Below are 17,206 nucleotides of genomic sequence, written 5' to 3' on the forward strand. Positions count from 1 at the left end.
CTTGGGATCGATTCTTTTTAGGTCTTATCTAGGATGGAAACTTTTGTTGAGGGCCAGGTACATATTTCCAATCGAATACTTGTAACTCATCTCCGCTAGGCAAGTCATGTTCCCTGGTTTAAACCCAAAACCTCACCTACTATGGGAACCCAGGTAGGAGAGAGGGATGGGTATTTTGCTGGGGTCAAAACAGGCCAGCAGTGTAGTTTAAGGTAAGGATTCTTTTGGTCTGGAGCCAATGCCTTCTTATCTCCATCTAGAAAACAAACTTTTCACAAATAGCCACGAAGTGGAAAAATAAAATTGACTTTGTCTGACTATCTTCTTTAAAAAAAATCCAGACCGTGAAATGACACCCTAACATGATCAGAGAGCTGACGTTACATCCTGTCCAAGGCGTGGGGAGGCAGAGGCAGCAAAGGCCAGCTTACCCTGGACGGCCACAGTGTGACCTCCTGGGACGCGCTGGCTGCTAATGAGTCTCGAAGATGTCATATCCCATTAGCTGACAATCACCACATTTCCAAAAAGGACAACTCCATGAAATTGACCCCATACTGAATTTTTACTTCAGAGATGAGCTGGGATTCACGGTGTACTTGGGATCACTCAGTGTGTGAAGTTTTTTTGTGTTAAGATAAGCACCGTCGCATGTGGCTGGAAATACCCGATGTCTGGAGAAGGTGCCCAGTCTGCCTGGGTGCTGGCATGTTCCCTGCAGCTTCTCTCCTGCATCAGTCTGGGAAAAGAACAATCCCACATGCTTATGATGGTGAGAATAGGAGGTCACAGAGTCCCCAAGAGCCCAAAGGGAGCCTCCTAGGACATCTCCGTCACTGGCCACCTAGTTTCTGCCTGGAGAACTCCTGGTAGGACCTTCCGCCGTCATGCTGTGGACATGGAGGGCACACACAGCTAGAACCTTAGAACAGAGCTTACCACCCTTCGTGGCTTTTCCTTGTGTTCTGTGCCGAACCAACTCCCTAAAACCTCCTCCATGGGTCCCCGGGCTTCTCTCTGAAGAAGCATGTCAAGTCTGCCCACCAAAGTCTCTATCCACTTGGACAATTCGTTCAGACCTATCTGCTGCGTGTTACAGATAGAATTTAAAACCGCATACTGCACATTTTTCTTGCTTGGGGCCCTCTTTCATTGTTTCCGACATTTCTGCCTAAACAAGGAAATCAATGCTTGCACTTTCATATCCTGCGGGCGTACTTTCATGAGCGATGGCAGGAAATAATAAAGAATATTTTGACTTTCCACATCATGACGGGTAGCTTTCGTTAACTTTTAAAAAGGGCACATGAGTTCTTTTCTGGGAAGTTCTAGAGTACAATTCTGACTTTGAATTCAGTCTGCGTTGGCCTCTAAGCGTAGCACTTCAGTGTGGCTTTTGTTCATTTCTTTAAGAGATGTGCTAAGGGGAAACTGAGGCAGGGTAAGGGAACAGAGAGTGCCAAGGGGGTTGGTACAGGCGAAGGAGATGCGGGCAGAGATGAGCTGGGAGGGAGGAGGGAGGAGGGGCGAGGGGCACTTCCATGGGCTCCAGCTGGTGAGGGCTTGCACCCGCCTCCACGCCTCCTACACACATGGTGGCGTCCTCGTGGTGGCTGGGCTCAGGGAGCGCACCTGTATCAACTCTACAGCCACCCAGTCTACGCCTGGCTGCGTAGATGCCAACGAAACAGGTCCTGACTTTGGGGAGCTTAGTGCCCAGGAGGGAAGGTACAAGACACGACAGCCTAAAAGAGGCCACAAATGCTCTCAGAGGAAGGAGAAAGTGAGGGGGTCAGAGAAAGTTCACGGGCTCAGACACCGGGGGTTGTAGACATCTGACAGGCTGAGAAGAGGCAGGCAAATAGTTTTATGGGTTTTGAATGAACATTAGGAACATCCCAGGCATCTATTCCAGCAGTGGCTTTCCAAGAGGAGAGCAGCGGGGGCGGCGGCTCTATGGGACGTGGCTGGAATTTTGGGACACGGAAGCTGGTGGGTGCAAGAATGACCTGCATTCTTGAATTTATCTTTTCCAAATTTACCACTCACCGAAGCGGTCTCACCGTGTTCTTGGATTGACCTGGAAAGCCCGTGCTATTCTTCCAAACTAATAAAATATTATAATGCCAATAAGACTTTGTTTTGATCTGTTTTGTCTATCGAAGTTCCTTTAATGTTGCACTTGACAACGGGTGGGCAGGGCCAAGTCGGAGGCACTAGGACCCGACCATGAGCTGCCTCCGGAGCTGGGCGAGTAGGGTGGGGTTCCGTCTGCCAGTCACTTGGTGAGCTGTCCCCCTCTTACAGACGATGTTTTTTCTGCCCTGGGTCTGGGGCAAAAGGGATTTAAGGCAGAGAAGATATAAATGCAGAGATAAAATAAAACTGGCTTAAAAGGGATAGGTGGGAAAAGGAGAACGATGTAAAAATAAAGATTAAAATAAAGGAGAGAAATCCAGGAAACAGGGTAGAACATCAAGTGTGTGCTCTGGGGACCTACCAATGGGGCAAGGGACATCTGCCTCCCTTGGAGCTTTCCAGCCCCCCTGCTAGGGGTGGGGGCGTGGCTCACAGCCCACACTCATTTTGGACATGAACACCTGGTCAGATGTGTGGTCTGCAAGCATTCCCTCCTCCCCCCATGTGCACTGCCTCTTTGCTCTGTGGAGGGCGTCCTTGGCTGTGCACCCACTTTCCCCCAAGTTCCCTTTCCTGCCCATTTTATGAACAAGAGCTCAGCAGGGACAGGACAAAAGTAACAAATCATTTTTCATCAGCGGTCTCTTACAGAACTTGTTCCACTGTTTCCCGGCTGTTGCTTTGAAGCTGAGAAGTCTGATACTACCCTAAGTATTTAAAATAAAAGGAGAAAAGGAAAGACAAAAGAAAAGAAAAAACCCTCCATAGTGCCCCTCCCCGTAACCTTATGTAATTTCGAACCTTTGAATTGTCACGTTTCACTCAGAGGAATTAATGTCAGCTCCTTCCTCACATTCTTATAAAACGTTCAATACTTCTCTCCTCTCCAATGTTTCAGTGCTCGGTGGGATTTTCTTCTAGTATATCTTGGCTTATTTCCCCCCTTTTATTCTTTCCAGTCTCTCCTAGAACGTCCACATGGCAGATGCATTTCTTGCATCCATAGCTCTCAAGATTTCTTTGAATGTTTGTCTCTGTCCAGTTGTGGTCTTCTGGGCGATGCCGCTGGATGTCCAGATTACTGTCGGTGGGATTCTGTTCATAATGTTGCCCGAACAAGGATGCTTTTGAGAATGAAGGAAAGGGCCCTGAAAATGATTATCAGGCCTCCACAGGTCTTTGTCAGACATCATCTGCTCTTCCTTGGAAAACCAGGGCGTATAATGATGGATTCCTCTGTTCAGTTTTTCTTTTAAACTAAAACAATTTAGGGGAGGGCATACATTCTGTTGAGTCAGTTTACCCTTTTAATTCAGATTTTAATTATAATTCTGGAGCAGTTAACATGCAGTGTTGCAATAGTTTCATGTGCACGACGCGGTGGTTCCATGGTTCCCTACAGTGTTCACTGCTCATCAAGACGAGTCACTCATAGTTCCCTTCACCTGTTTCCCCCATGCCCCCCTGCCCACCCCCTGTGACCATTGGTGTGTTCTCTGTGGGTCAGTTTCTTGCTTTGCCTTTATTTTCATTCTGTCTCTTTCATTTGTCTCTTTGTTCATTTGTTTTGTTTCTTAAATTCCACATAGATGTGAAATCATACATCATTTGTCTTTCTCTGACTCACTTATTTCCTAGTACTCTCTAGATCCATCCACGTCGTGGCAAATGGCAGGATTTCATTATTTTTCACTTTAGTACTCCACCGTACATACCCACCACAAGCTCTTTACCCATCCCTCTGTCCACGGACCCTTGGACTGCGTCTGTAATTCGGCTATTGTAGATAATGCTGCAGTAAACGCAGGGGTGCATGGATCCTTTCCAATTAGTGTTTTTGAATGCTCTGGGTAAGTACCAAGAAGTGGAATTACTGGGTCATATGGTGATTCTATTTTTAAGTTTTCAAAGAACTTCCATTCTGGTTTTCATAGTGGCTGCATCAGCCTTCGTTCCCACCAACAGAGCACGAGTGTTCCTTTTCCTTCTCATCCTCACCAACACTTGTTGTTTCTTGTGTCTTTGATTTGAGCTGTCCTGACAGGTGTGAAGGGATGCCTCATTGTAGTTTTGTTTGTACTTCCCTGAGGATGATTGATGTTGAACATTCTGTCACGTGTCTGTTGGCCACCTGGATGTCTTCTTTGGAAAAATGTCTGTTCATGTCTTTTGCCCATTTTTTAACTGGGTTGTTCTCTGGGTGTTGTAGCAGTTCTTTACATATTTTAGATACTGGCCCTTTATCGCATATGTCATTTGCAAACATCTCCCATTCTGCAGATTTTCTTTTAGTTTTGTTGATTTCATTTATTTATTTATTTACTTACTTACTTACTTACTTATTGGGTAATCATGTCCTTCATGAATTGTGCTATGCATCCCAGCTTTGGCTTTCACTCTCGACGTGATCTATTTCTTTTTACTTCCCATAAATTCTTCAATGTTTTGTCTGCTGGCGCCCCCTTCTTGATGACCCAGTGGTGCCATTTATTTTTTTCATTTCCAGTGTCTTTCACCACTTACTGTAGACAAGAGAGAAGTGCATGTGCTCGGGAAGCCATTCTGAAGAAAAATACACTTTAGGAAATGTGATGTGGCAGTCCAGAGCGAAGTGGCTGGTTGGGGAGAGTGTGAAGGAAACTGGACGGGTGCAGCTCTCAACTCGCTGGAGTCGGGGCAGTGGGTGTGGAAGGAGAGTGCGGGTCACAGAGCTGCTACAATTGCACTGAGTGGACATTTCAAGGAGCACATTTTCTTTTTTTTTTATTTAAGATTTTTTATTGATTTATTTGACAGAGAGAGATCACAAGTAGGCAGAGAGGCAGGCAGAGAGAGAGGAGGAAGCAGGCTCCCTGCTGAGCAGAGAGCCTGATGTGGGACTCGATCCCGGGACCCTGAGATCATGACCTGAGCCGAAGGCAGAGGCTCAACCCACTGAGCCACCCAGATGCCCCTCAAGGAGCACATTTTCATGAAAGACTTTTATTTTGCCTGAAATGCCCTGTCCTCTGGTACTGGCCCAGCTCAGACACTTGTCTGGTGATGGAGAAGGGGTGCGGTGGGAAAGAGAGAAGTTTCTCCCCCAAGGGAGATACTTGTTTGGCTGTTGCTGAGGAGGAGCAACAGGGCTCCTCCTGAGGGTACTGCTTGGAGTCTGGAAGCATTTACTGTTGAGTTTAACATCTTCCAAAGAATTCATGTAAATTATACTAACGATTTAACCTGCCCTGAGAATCCCTCTCCTTGTTCTTGGTACCCACAGCCTCAGAGGGCGTAGCTCCAAGCGTCTGCGAGCCTGAGCAGCTGTTCTTCCTCACAGACACAGCACCGACGCTCCAAGGAGCCCGCAGCCTGGCTCCCCACAATCACGTGGACAGACTCAAAATTAGAAAGGGCAGCCCAGGTCAGTGCCTTGGAAACCCAGTGTAAGAGATGTCTAGAGGATTAGGTAGCTTGTGGAAGCAAACCATGTGCTTTTCCCTTTCAAAATCTTGTCATAGGGGATTGAAATAACCCTATATGTTTGAAGCTAATAATAGAGTTTTGTCAATAAGGATGCAGATTATTTATTATTTTTCCAGCTCTGACACTATTACTTATAATTGTTTGAATTAACGTCAGTGGAAGAGAATATTTGATGCCTACATCGGGCCAGAGTGTAAGAGCGTGCACCTGCTTTGGTGTGCACTGAAGGACTGGGTGTGAACCAGCATTAGCTCTGGGCCACACTGGAGGGATCTGGAGCTATCTTCTCCTCACGTATGGCCGACAGCTATCGTTCAGTGAGAAACGCTGGGCAACAAACTTCCCCCGGGATAATTTCTGTATCAGTGTCAAGATCAGTAGCCATTTCCATTCCTTCCAGTAGGAGATATGTGGCGCGTGGGCACCGCCTCCTTCCCTCACTGCTGCGTGTGGCAGGTATGACCAATCAATTGCTCACGACATTCCTCCTCGCTGAGCTGGACTTGGCCAAAGCTCGCTTCTTACCTACATCACTGTAGCCAGTGACCTGCCACTCACGGCTTTGCTCTGACTACAACTCAGGGAGAACGTAACATAGCACATCAGTGAGCAATTCTCCTGTTATATTCCCTGAGGTCCAGATGTGGCCAGGGTGGCTGTGAGCACTGGGCATCTGAGGGAGTAAAGGCAGAGAGAGGAAATGGCATACAGAGAGAAATTAGCCAGTACTGAAGAAAGTAGGAACCTCTGGTTCCTTCATTAGTTCTGCCGAGAACCGGCTGCGGAGGGCTCCCACGGCTTACGCACTCTGGAAGCCACCAGGTTCTTCCACTCCGTGCCTAACAGAGGGGTGATGCAAGGTTCTGTGGCTCTGTCAACCACAGTCACTTCTTGAACTTTCTACCCTGCTAGTGTAAGGGCAGACCCAGAGCTTCAGGCCCCACCTGATGAGGTATCAGACGGCCACTCACATTTGGAAACACCGAGTAAAGGATTTGCTTGGTTAATTTCACAGAGGTTAAGCCTCCGTAGCGTTATCCCGCCTTCCAGATGCTGAGGCAGGGGCTGGCGGTCAGGTAAGACACTCTTACCTGTGATGGTGATGGTGACAATGGTGACAATGATTGCAACATTAGCTGTTACTTACTACACATCTGCTGTGTCGAAGACGCCATGGTAAGCACTGTGTGTGCGTGATCTCCCTCTGTCCTGACAACGACCTTGTGAGATAGTACTGTTGCCGCCCTAGCTTCCGGGATGAGGAAACGGAGGGGTTAGCCAGGCTAGCCAACGTGCCCAAGTACAAAGCTAGAAGTAGAGGAACCCAGCTTCTAGCCAGCTCTGTCTGATTTCATCCTTCCTGGCTGTCCACTTCTGTGACTTCTTTCTTTCCATGGCGGCAACAGACCCAAGCACTTAACAGTAAGAAGATAATCAGATAGAGCCCTTCACCGTATTTTAAGCTTATGTCATTGTAGTTTCTCTTGATAAATTAAGCTTATGTCATATGAAGTTTGTTTGTATGTAGTTTCTCTTGATAAATTTAAGCTATGTCATATGAAGTTTCTCTTGATAAATTAAGTTGCTGAGTCTATGGCCGAGTGTCCTAACCACTGGCAAGTTGCTCCTAAATCACAATTCAACACCGAAGAGAAGTGAGGGCCAGAACCGCCGCAGGATTCCTAACACAGGTTGCTCCGAGCTCCACTCAGAATGAAATAGCAAACGATGCTTCATGCAGAGGTCCTGTTCTCCTGGTGGAATTCAGGCATTTCTTATAAATAGGACCGACTGCGTCCTTAGGGCAAACTCGAAGGAAAACGAATCATGCTCTCGGGATTCAGTTTGAAGAGAAAAATCCAATTCTCTAAACATAGGCCGTGATTGTAAAACTCAGATTTTATAAATGGTGCTCTTTGAGTCAGTGGCTCCGTGGCTCTCACAGTTGACTTCAGCTAGGGAGGAGAAAACTCCAACTACTTTTCAAAGCTCTGTGTGGCGTGAGTATTCATTTCCCTTTCTAACATGGAAGAAGACTTTCTGGAGAAAATGTACACTTCTGCTAACACACCAGTGTTGTCTTCTGGAAGCATGGTTTAGATCCCACTGCTTTCCTCAGCAGCCCCTCTCCATCCTTCTAGAAAGCGGTGCAGCCATTAGGCACAATCCCTGTCACCAAGTCTTATGGGGTTGCCCTTAAATTTGCATCCCCGAAAAAACAGTAACAGAGTTTCTCTCCCCTCTTTCTTACAGAAGAAGGTGATTTGGGTCACACAAGGGAGGTGTGGGTTAACTGTGTCCCCCCAAAGATGTGTTGCAGTCCTAATCCCAGTACCTGTGAGCATGACCTTGTCTGGAAATAGGACCTTTGTACATGTAACTGAGTTAAGATGATGTTGGCAGGATGGGGTGGGTCCTCACCCCCGGTCGGTGTCCCTACAAGGAGACAGAAACGGGCTGAGAGATGCAGGAGGAAGGCCACATGCCTTTGGAGGCAGCGATCGGGGTGGGGGCATCTACAACCAGGATCACCAGAGATTTCTGGCTGCAAGAGAAGCTGGAGAGAGGCATGGAGCCTCCAAGAAGGCCAAACCTGCAGACAAGTTGCTTTCTCACTCTGGCCCCCAGAACTGCGAGAGAACACATTTCTGTTGCTCTAAGCCCACTGAGCTTGTGGTAATGGGCTATGGCAGCCCCAGGAAACGTATACAGAGGGTGACTACTTTTTTCCTTTAACAGGACACAGGAGGTGCCTAAGGCTTGAAGGTGATGTCCCAGCTCTGCGGGCAGCCAGGCTTCTGAGCTGGTGCCCCGAGGCCGCTGAGGAATCAGCACCAGATCCTGTCGCGTGCAGTGGTCTGACGGTGAACCCACATCCGTGCCCACACTGCCTGGGCCAGCTCCTCCGAGGGGCCGATCAGAATCCACCCTTGACTGGGGAAAGCTCTGGGGAAGGGGCAAGCCCTCACTGAGCCACCAAAAACAAAGCACGGAAGAGTGGGGCAGTACGTTCGGTGTAGGGAGCTCGAAGATCTCTGTGTAAGAGGAGAAATCACAAGGAATCAGAAATGCGGACATAAACACCAAAAATAAGGAGTGCGCTATTCAAATCGTAAAGAGCTGAATACGCGTGAGGCTCTTCTATCACCGCCATCCTACCGAGTCAGTGAGAAGACCAGCAAACCGAAACTTACTGATATTTCCCGGAAAATCGTTATAAAGTGTTACATTGTAACACCAGATTCTGGGTGTTCCACCGGACCCCAGAGATCTGGAGAACAATCCAAACATCTGTACATTAAACGCGCGGGTGCATTTCCACCGGGTCCTGCCGCTTCCGGCTTACAGGTGTTCCTCACCCAAGCACTCGGTGACCGTGTGAAACCCACGTCTTGTCGACAGAGACGCTGGCACGGGTGGGAGGGGCCTCGCTCGGTCGGGAGTGGAGGTAAGTGTCTTTCCTCACCTGTGCTATTTTAACCTACCTTGTGCCAAAGTATAAAAATAACATATGCCTTTAAAAATGTTTACATAATTAAAATTAAGAATTTAAGAATCACAGGGGCGCCTGGGGAGCTTCGTCGGTTAAGCGTCTGCCTTCGGCTCAGGTTATGATCTTGAAGAAGATGGAGCCCCGCATCGGGCTCCCTGCTCAGCGGGCGCCTGCTTCTCCCTCCCCCGTCCACTTGCATGGATGCGCGCTCTCTCTATCAAGTCCTAAAAAACTTACACAGAAGTAGAGAAATGACAGGCCTTGAGAAAGCACAGACCGAAAGCTACGGAAGTGGAGAAGCCAGCACCCGATGAGGAGACCTAGGGTAGGTGTGACGATGAGGGTGGGGATGGCACGCATGCCAGGGGAAGGACCCGACGCCAGGTGGCTAGTTACACAGCAGACAAGGGACGAGGGACAGTCGGCTGGGGTTGAGTTCCCACGCCAAGCCGAGCACCGTCCTATAAGTCAAGGGGACAGGGCCACAGCACATGAGCCTACCCGAACCTCGCATAATGGAAGGGGCAGACAGGCACGCAGGAGGCCTTCACGGGGTGGGGCGGGGGGTCCCAATTTTGTGATCTTACAGCCCCGCATGATTCCCCAGCCCCAGCGACCTCCACCCCCACCCCGACCCCAGCGGACGGCCAGTGGCGGCTGTGACTGGGCACCTGTCCTGGCTGGTTGGTGTCCGCCCTATCCTGGTTCTAAATCCTCGGGCTACAGCCCTGTCCACAGTCCAGACAGAGCGGGTCACGCTCCCTGAGCGGCGGCCGAGCCCCTGAATGTGAGGCGTCCCTAGAGCTCCCCTCCCCCACTTCCCAGAGACTCCCCTAATGTCACCAAGTTTTTCCTCAGCCCAGGTGAGGAGGCTTCTTTGTTGCTGGGGCCACTCTGGCTGCGTCTTCGAGGCCACGTTGGTCTGCCTGGCGCTGCGGGGGTGAGGGAAGCCCGCAGGGCCGGGGTGGGGACGTTAGTTTGCTCAGAGGCTTACAGGGTCTCCAGAGTAGCATCGGGGTGTGGGAGAAACACTTGGGGGACGAAGTTAACAAACGCTGTGGCAGGCCGGACAGGCGGGTCTGTGCTCATGGGCGCTGGGAAACGCGGGGGGGATGGAACGGCTGAGACTCCATGTTGGTTGTTGAATTGGACTTAAGGCCCAACTCCGCTGGACCGGTGGGGGCTCCCCAGCTGTGGGGACCCTCTATGTGCTCTCAGGGCTCCCCGTGCTCCTCTTGCGCTCTACCCGCCCTCACAGTCTGAATCTCACCCGCGCCTTCATCTGAAGAGTCACTTCCTCGGGGAGCCTTTCCTTGCTTCTTTGTCCCCAACACGACCCCAAGAGATCGGACTCCGACAGCGTAATCATGTGAAACTTTACCCCGCGGCGGTCACCGGCAACACGGGCGGGGGACACCAGGGGCAGGACCCGGATTAGTTTCATGGTGGCCAAGTCTCCCCTCGCCACGCCCGGGGCCTTTCTAGGCCTCACCACGTAAGTCTTTCTAGAAAACCCCCTTTTAAAAATGAGGTTTTGATTAGGTTTCAGAGGCCAAGGTTAATTTGGGCCTTTGAGTGACTCTAACCAGAAAATAGATTAATACGAAAAGAATATTTACAGAGAAATGTTGTAGACCAGAGGGCTAGTTCACGCGGACGCTGAGATGCGGCGACGCGCTAAATACTTAAATGGAGTTGAGATGCCGGATCCTCATCTGGGACGTTCTTCTTTACGTTCCCTTCCACCCGGCTCTTCTGGGTTTTGTCAGGACGCTGCGGGCTTCACAGTTACTTCCTCCTCCTGGAGCCCCGGTCCCGGCCGTCTGACGCCGTGGCTTCCGTCAGGCTCCGTCTCAGCTCCGCGCACGCAACTCCTTGCACGCAACTCCCCACGGACAATCGAAGCATTGGACTCTCGGGTTCTCTCCTGCTTTGGCTCCCAAGGTCTCAGCCACTGGCCGGCTGCTCCCCAGCATGCACAGGAGAGCATGACCCCCCTTGGAGGGGTCAAGGGGGGCTGAAGTTGTACTTCAGAGGTCCCCCAGCCCCATCCCTATTATCTTGGGAGAGTGTCTGGGGCTGAGCCTGGGGTGGCCCAGGGGCGGCGGCGTCCTGTCATGTGGCCTCTCAAGATTTCGGGAGTCATGAAAAGAGGGTGAGGTCGTGCCCCGGCCAGCAGCTGGCAGAGGCTAACAGAGACAGAGTCCAGCAAAAATTCTTGTTCTCCACCACAGCTCGTGAGACGGAGCTGCTCCTGGCTGGGTCCATCTCCCCTGCCGCGGCATCTCACCCTCTGAGGTGACCTCGGGGGCTCTTCTTGGAGACATGATTTGTAACAACCGTGTGTATTAACGCTTACCTTTGTATGGGTTCATACCTTGTCTTTCTAGGATATGAGAACAAGATGCAAAATACCTGTTTGTCCACTATGGGATGTGGCTACTGTTCTGTGTATGCGGACTGGTGTGATCGGGAACATTCTGGGATAAATTATCTATGAATTACGTCACCGGAGAATAATTTTTTTTCCTGTCTGAGACTGCTTCTATCACCTCTGTCCTTAAATATGCATGAGAAGTTGACCTGTGAAATTCCTTTATTCCCTTTATACACGGCCTACGTCCATCAAGGTGGGAGGCACTGACTCGCCCACTCCCCAGGACCGTTTGTGGACAATGCTGAACTCTGGGATTAACGGCGTGCAAACCCCCGGATGGGCTGTAAAGCGTGAGGGAAGATGTAAGACCCACAGAGAGGTGGTGCGGTGACCTGCTGGCGGTCCCCCATACCGGCCGCCGGGCAGGACCTGCCCTGTTCTGGGACTCACTCCCACCATCGACCCACGCTGCACCTGCTGGCAGTCCCCCATACCCGTGACCCGTGACATACCCTGCCCTCGTTCCGGACTCGCCCGCCCTTGCCCCCGCACACCTGGGCACCGGCCGGCCGCCCCCGCTAACCTTCGCACTTGAGCAGGAAGAAGTCGGCGCTATGGCTGAAGGACGCGCTGAAGTATGTGCAGTTCCCCACCAGGTCGCAGGACAGGCACTGCCTGTTGAAGGTGCCCACCGTGCTGGCGCTGGAGGGGCGGAGACAGCGGCCATGAGCCCCGCGGACAAGGTGCAGACCCCCCGGCGGCCCCGAGTCCCCGATGCGCTCCAGAGTCCCTGGTGCCGTGCCTGAGCACTGGGCCCCTGGAGTTCATCTCCTGAGGTCGCCCCAACACTCGGATCTGCGTCCCCCTTCCTGGGGCGGCCCCCAACTCCGAGGATCTCGCAGCATTTCCACTCCCCGGGGGCGCGCTCAGTCACCTGTGCCTTTATCAGGTCCGTGCGCCCCCAGCGTGAGGGGGCGCAGTGCTCGCTGCGCTTATCGAGTACCTTGTACGCCGCCCTCTGGAGAAGAGGAGTTGGCTTTCCGCATCTCGGACCGTATCCGAGCGCCCGCTGCTGGCGTAGGGCGCATCAGGACCCCCCGGGGGCCCCAGAGACACGGGCTGGACTGAACTTGGGGTGCACCGCAGTGGGTCTTCCTGCAGGGTGGCACCGAGACCTGGTGCTCCTCACTCGGTGGGGCCGGGGGAGCGGGACCCTGTGACCACGCTCGTCTAGCACAATGTCACGTCAGGAAGGCCTGAAATGTGTTTCCAACCTGAAGATATGGGTGGAGCGTGGCACACGCCTGGGGGGTAGTTCCTGCCTGAGCATTCTATAGGGGAAGGGTCCACTCTGACCCTGGGCCCCACCAGAAACTTGTCTACAGGAGGACGATCCCTCATGCTGGACAGAAGACGACCGTCTGGCCTATGCATAAGGTAGAGCGAAAGGCACGCGGTCTGCCTTGATCACCTTCTGTCCTCGGGGGGACGAACTGAGCTACGTTATCTGGACAGACATGCACGGCTGCATAGAGAAGCCTATGACCCCATGGCTTTGCCAGAGTTTTCTTCCTTCCAAAAGGACTCGGCCGAGCCTGCCTTTCACTGTCAGCATATGCACTGGTGGGCGGGAGGGGACGCACTGGTCCCTGTGATGGGCTTCTCCAGGGTCCCCGCCATGGGGAGAGGAGCCAGGCGTCAGCTACATCCAGACCGAGTCACCCTCACGGGCCCTCAGGTGCACACAGAGCAGCTGGTGTGTGAGGGCCACCACCAGCTGTCACGCCCTAGTGGGGGCAACACTGAGGAGGTAAAAGTTGCCCTATTTCCACCTCTGGCGATCCCGTCTCAGAGTCTGCCACCTGCTGCGGCCAGAGTAGTCACTGGGTGGACACTGAAGAGGGACCCGCCCTAGGACGGCCTCCTTTCCAGGATTCAGATGTCACCCCCCGCCCTCCCCTTCTCTGAGTTTACGGAGCTGCCGGTCACAATGGGTGGGACGCAGAGACGGCAGGGCCGGCCGCCAGCACACACCCCACCAGACCTGCTCTGATCAAGCCCAGTGAGACCGAGCCCTGCAAATCACACTTGAACGACGGTGTGAAGGAGAGCCCCTCGGTCACCAGCACGAGGAAGTGAGTCGGGGGAACTTGTTCCGCAAAAGCAGAAAAAGAAAACAAAAGCTCCCACCGTGCCGGCCCCCATAGTTCCTGCTCATGCTCTTGGGACACTGCAGGGACGCCCTGGGGTGGGTCTGCCCCGCACCTCCCCTCCCTTCTCCCCCGCAGCACAGGGCGCACCGGCCAAGCCGAGAACCCCAGGGCAGTGCCCACGTACCTGTAGAGCTGCCTCCTCCGGGGCAGGTCCTCCGTGCTCAGGAAGTAGCTGCAAAGACCAGCAGGTGAAGAGGGACGAGGGTGCCCTGGGGGAGAGCCTGGGACTTCTGGGGGTGTGTGGGGACAGGACCTACTATTCCGCTCAGGCCCAGCCCTGTGGGCATGCAGGTGGGGAGAGCCGGGAGGTGGGCAGGGCTGTGCTGGGGTTAGCAAGTCCCTCCACTCAGATGCAGGAATTTCTCTGCAAGACCATGAGGCTTCTGGAGGGCCAGGCCCCAGCCAGGTAACCTCGTAAAGCCTGGGGCAGTGACGTGGAGGTGCCCACCTGCCCTGGGAGCTCGGGCGGGATCAGGATCAGGGAGCAGCTGCGAGCAGCATCCCGGCCCGGCCTCTGCCATCTGAACTGAGCCCCAGCTCCCCCGTCACCATAGAAATAACTGAATCGCCTGGGCTCAGTGACCTGACCTCACTTTGTCTCAGCTGACTTGTTTTTGGACGGGGCAGGAGGCAGTAAACGGAGCCCGTGGAACCGCGGTGCGGGATGAGAGGGTGCTCACGGGGCACTCTGTGCACCGCCTAGAACTCGCAAACGGCGGGTCTGGCCACTCGGCTCCCTCTGCTCAGGGTCTTGCAACTTCGGAAGTGGGGCCCTTGAGACACTGGGCCTAGGGAGTCCCGTGTCACTGAATGGAAGGGCCCGGGGCTGGAGGCCGGCCGTACTCACATCTTATTCCGCTTCTCGTCATAGGACAGGATCTTGGTCACGTCCCAGTCTCCGGAGGTGATGGACTGTATGTTGTCATTGCTACTGTTGGGCTGGAGTACCAGACAGGATGTGGGGGAGCTGGCCAGCCTGACCCACGCTTCATTCCTAACCCCGCACCGCGAGGGGGGTGCCGTCTGCCCCCCTCTCCCCTGATCTAGCCTGTCCACGAAGCCTCAGCTGACCACCCCCAGGCCCCAGCCCTCTCCCCTCCTCTGCATGTCAGCAACACAGGGACAGGCAGCGTCTGCGTCCGTGGAAACTGTCGCCCGCGACCCCGATGGCCATGCCTCCACCCGCGACACACGTGTCCCACGAGAGACAGGAAAGCTGCCCAGGCTGCTGAAGCTGTTCTTTGCAGTGTGTGACTCTCGTTACCTGAGTCATGGCTATAGGGAGACTGGAGGGAGGAAAGAGAGGGAGATGAGGAAGGGAGTGGGGGGCAGGCAAGGAAACAGAGACGAAAGGGAATCAGGGAAGGTGGGAGTCAGGGGAGGAAGGAGGGGGAGAAACTGAGGGGGAAGGGAGGGGAGGTGGGAGGGAGAGAAGGAGGGAGGGAGGGAGGGAGGGAGGGAGGATACGTTTCCGCTGTTCTCTGCCGTTCGCAAGGATGATTTGAAACCGTTTTACTGAGTGTTGCACTCTCACTCCCTGAGTGCCTCCCAGAGTAGAATGATTATGACAATAAACCGTAACGGAGGGACACACGACCCTCTCAGCAGGAACGCTGGGATCTGGAATGGGGTGTGGAGGGGCCGGTGTGAGGCCCAGGCCCGGGCTGCTGGATGGCAGGTGCTGGGGGAGGCAGCGGGAATTGGACGCTGATTAAGTCAGGTGGGGCCCGTGGGGGTCTCGGGAGCAGGGAGAGCCTGTGCGGGGGGTGGGTAGGAGTCTGGATGGCAGTGGGGCCTGAGGGGTTCCGGGGGAGTGGGGTGCCCCCCTGGATGGTAGGGGACCCCCCAATTCCAGCAGGAATGTTTCCCGGGCACTTAGGAAATGCTGATCACATGCATAAATTCAGAGCCGAGGCCAAGTGAGAAACAAACACTTGGCTAACATGACCCCAACTGAGCAGACAGGATGCGGGGCTGTAGGGAGCAGACCACGGTGCGCGACCGGGGAAGGGGGCCAGAGAGTCCGCTCGGCCCCCGCGGATGGAAATGGGCCCCCCACGGTCACGGCCGCTCCCCGCGCCTGTTCCAGGCGGCCCCCCACACGTGGGGCGTCCTCGCCGTGTTCTTCCGAAACGTCTCTTGGCTCTGCCTGTGACATGGGTCTTCTGCGTACTGTCTACAGGAGGCTTTCGGTGACTGTTTCAAGTCCAGCGCTATTCACCTCGCCTGCACCGCAGGGACTGACACTGCTTCAGAAGTGGGATCCACGCTCGGGAGATGAGGGTCGTGGTCCCAGAAGCGCCATGCCCTCTCCCCACCGCCTTCCGAAGGGCAGCGTTCCCCAGGACCTCGGTGCCGCAGGTGGGCACCCCCCGTGGGGACCCCCCTCCGCCGCTGGTTCTAGACCTGCCAGGCTCTGAGGTTCCCTGCTCCGTGACGCGCTGCGCAGGAGCCCCGAGCCCCCAGACGGCAGCCGGGTGGCAGGGGGCAGCCCCACAGGTGAGTGGTGACTGCATGTGGCGTTCCCAGAAGGCTGTGCCCTGAAGGCGCTAGACCCTTGGGCCTGGGACAGAGGGTAAGGGGACAGCCCAGCAGACGGGGAGGAAGACACTAGATCATCATTCGAGGTCGTAGACCAGGGTTCTCGGGTCCCGCTGCCTGCTGTGACCCGTCAGAAGGGTCACCATATCTCTGAGTCATAACAGGAAGGACCAACGTGACCTGCTGTCCTGGACTTCACGAGCCCCATTTGGCCCCAGCTCCGGGAGCCTTCCACGTCCCGACCCTAGGGCTTGCTCCGGGGCCCTTGCCGGTGACAGGGCCACAGAGCAGCCGCCACGATGGGCTGCTACCCGCACGGCGAAGTTTTAGGAACTGTCAGGATTACCTGGGACGACGACACGGTGATGTGATAGAATTTTCCTTGTCCCCCCTGCGGGATGGCTCGCACAAAGAAGAACTTTCGGCCGTCCTTGGAGAACACCGGCTCTTCGTTCTGGGGACGAAAGCAAAGGACGGGGTCCATTAAAAGGCTTCATTTTGAGGAGGTTTACCATGGCAACAAACATGTTGAGATCCATTTTCTCTGTAATTTCTAATGAGAGGTCCGGTGGGAAGAACCAGTGCTGGGTGGGGCCTTTCCTCTCCCGGGGAATCGGGAGTCAGACCTTCTCTCTTCCCGGAGGGAGACTGAGGAATCAGGAGAGACCGACAGAAGGCGGCCCACCGCGAGAGAACACCCCCAGGGTGGGCTTGTGCACGCACTGGTTCACGGGACAGGGCCGGCCGGCGGTGCGGGAGGCTCAGCGTTCAGCCGGCGCGGGGCATGGCAGGCGTCCGTGGGGGGCGGTGGGGCCAGCATTTATCACGCACCCCGAAGATCGCGGCTCTGAACACTCCCACGCCTGATTTTCCCTAACACGAATTCTACACATCCGGTCCTGTCTTCTGTTCTTTTACTTCATAAAACCCATCTCGCACGGGAGGACCCAGAAGGGAGACAAGGCACGAGAGTGAGAA

At 54.0% G+C, this 17,206-nt stretch overlaps 1 protein-coding gene across 1 annotated transcript in view; it reads right to left on the bottom strand.

Annotated features, from left to right (window-relative positions):
* The window catches only part of DPP6 (dipeptidyl peptidase like 6), a 646,419-nt gene that overhangs the window by 46,727 nt on the left and 582,486 nt on the right, over window positions 1-17,206 (bottom strand). Inside the window, 4 exon segments of the mRNA XM_032840213.1 lie at window positions 12,058-12,176; window positions 13,812-13,859; window positions 14,535-14,626; window positions 16,575-16,682. Of these exon segments, the coding sequence (XP_032696104.1) occupies window positions 12,058-12,176; window positions 13,812-13,859; window positions 14,535-14,626; window positions 16,575-16,682 (367 nt within the window).

Source organism: Lontra canadensis, unplaced genomic scaffold (genome assembly GCF_010015895.1).
Source record: "Lontra canadensis isolate GAN:19392208 unplaced genomic scaffold, GSC_riverotter_1.0 scaffold111, whole genome shotgun sequence".
Taxonomy (NCBI): domain Eukaryota; kingdom Metazoa; phylum Chordata; class Mammalia; order Carnivora; family Mustelidae; genus Lontra; species Lontra canadensis.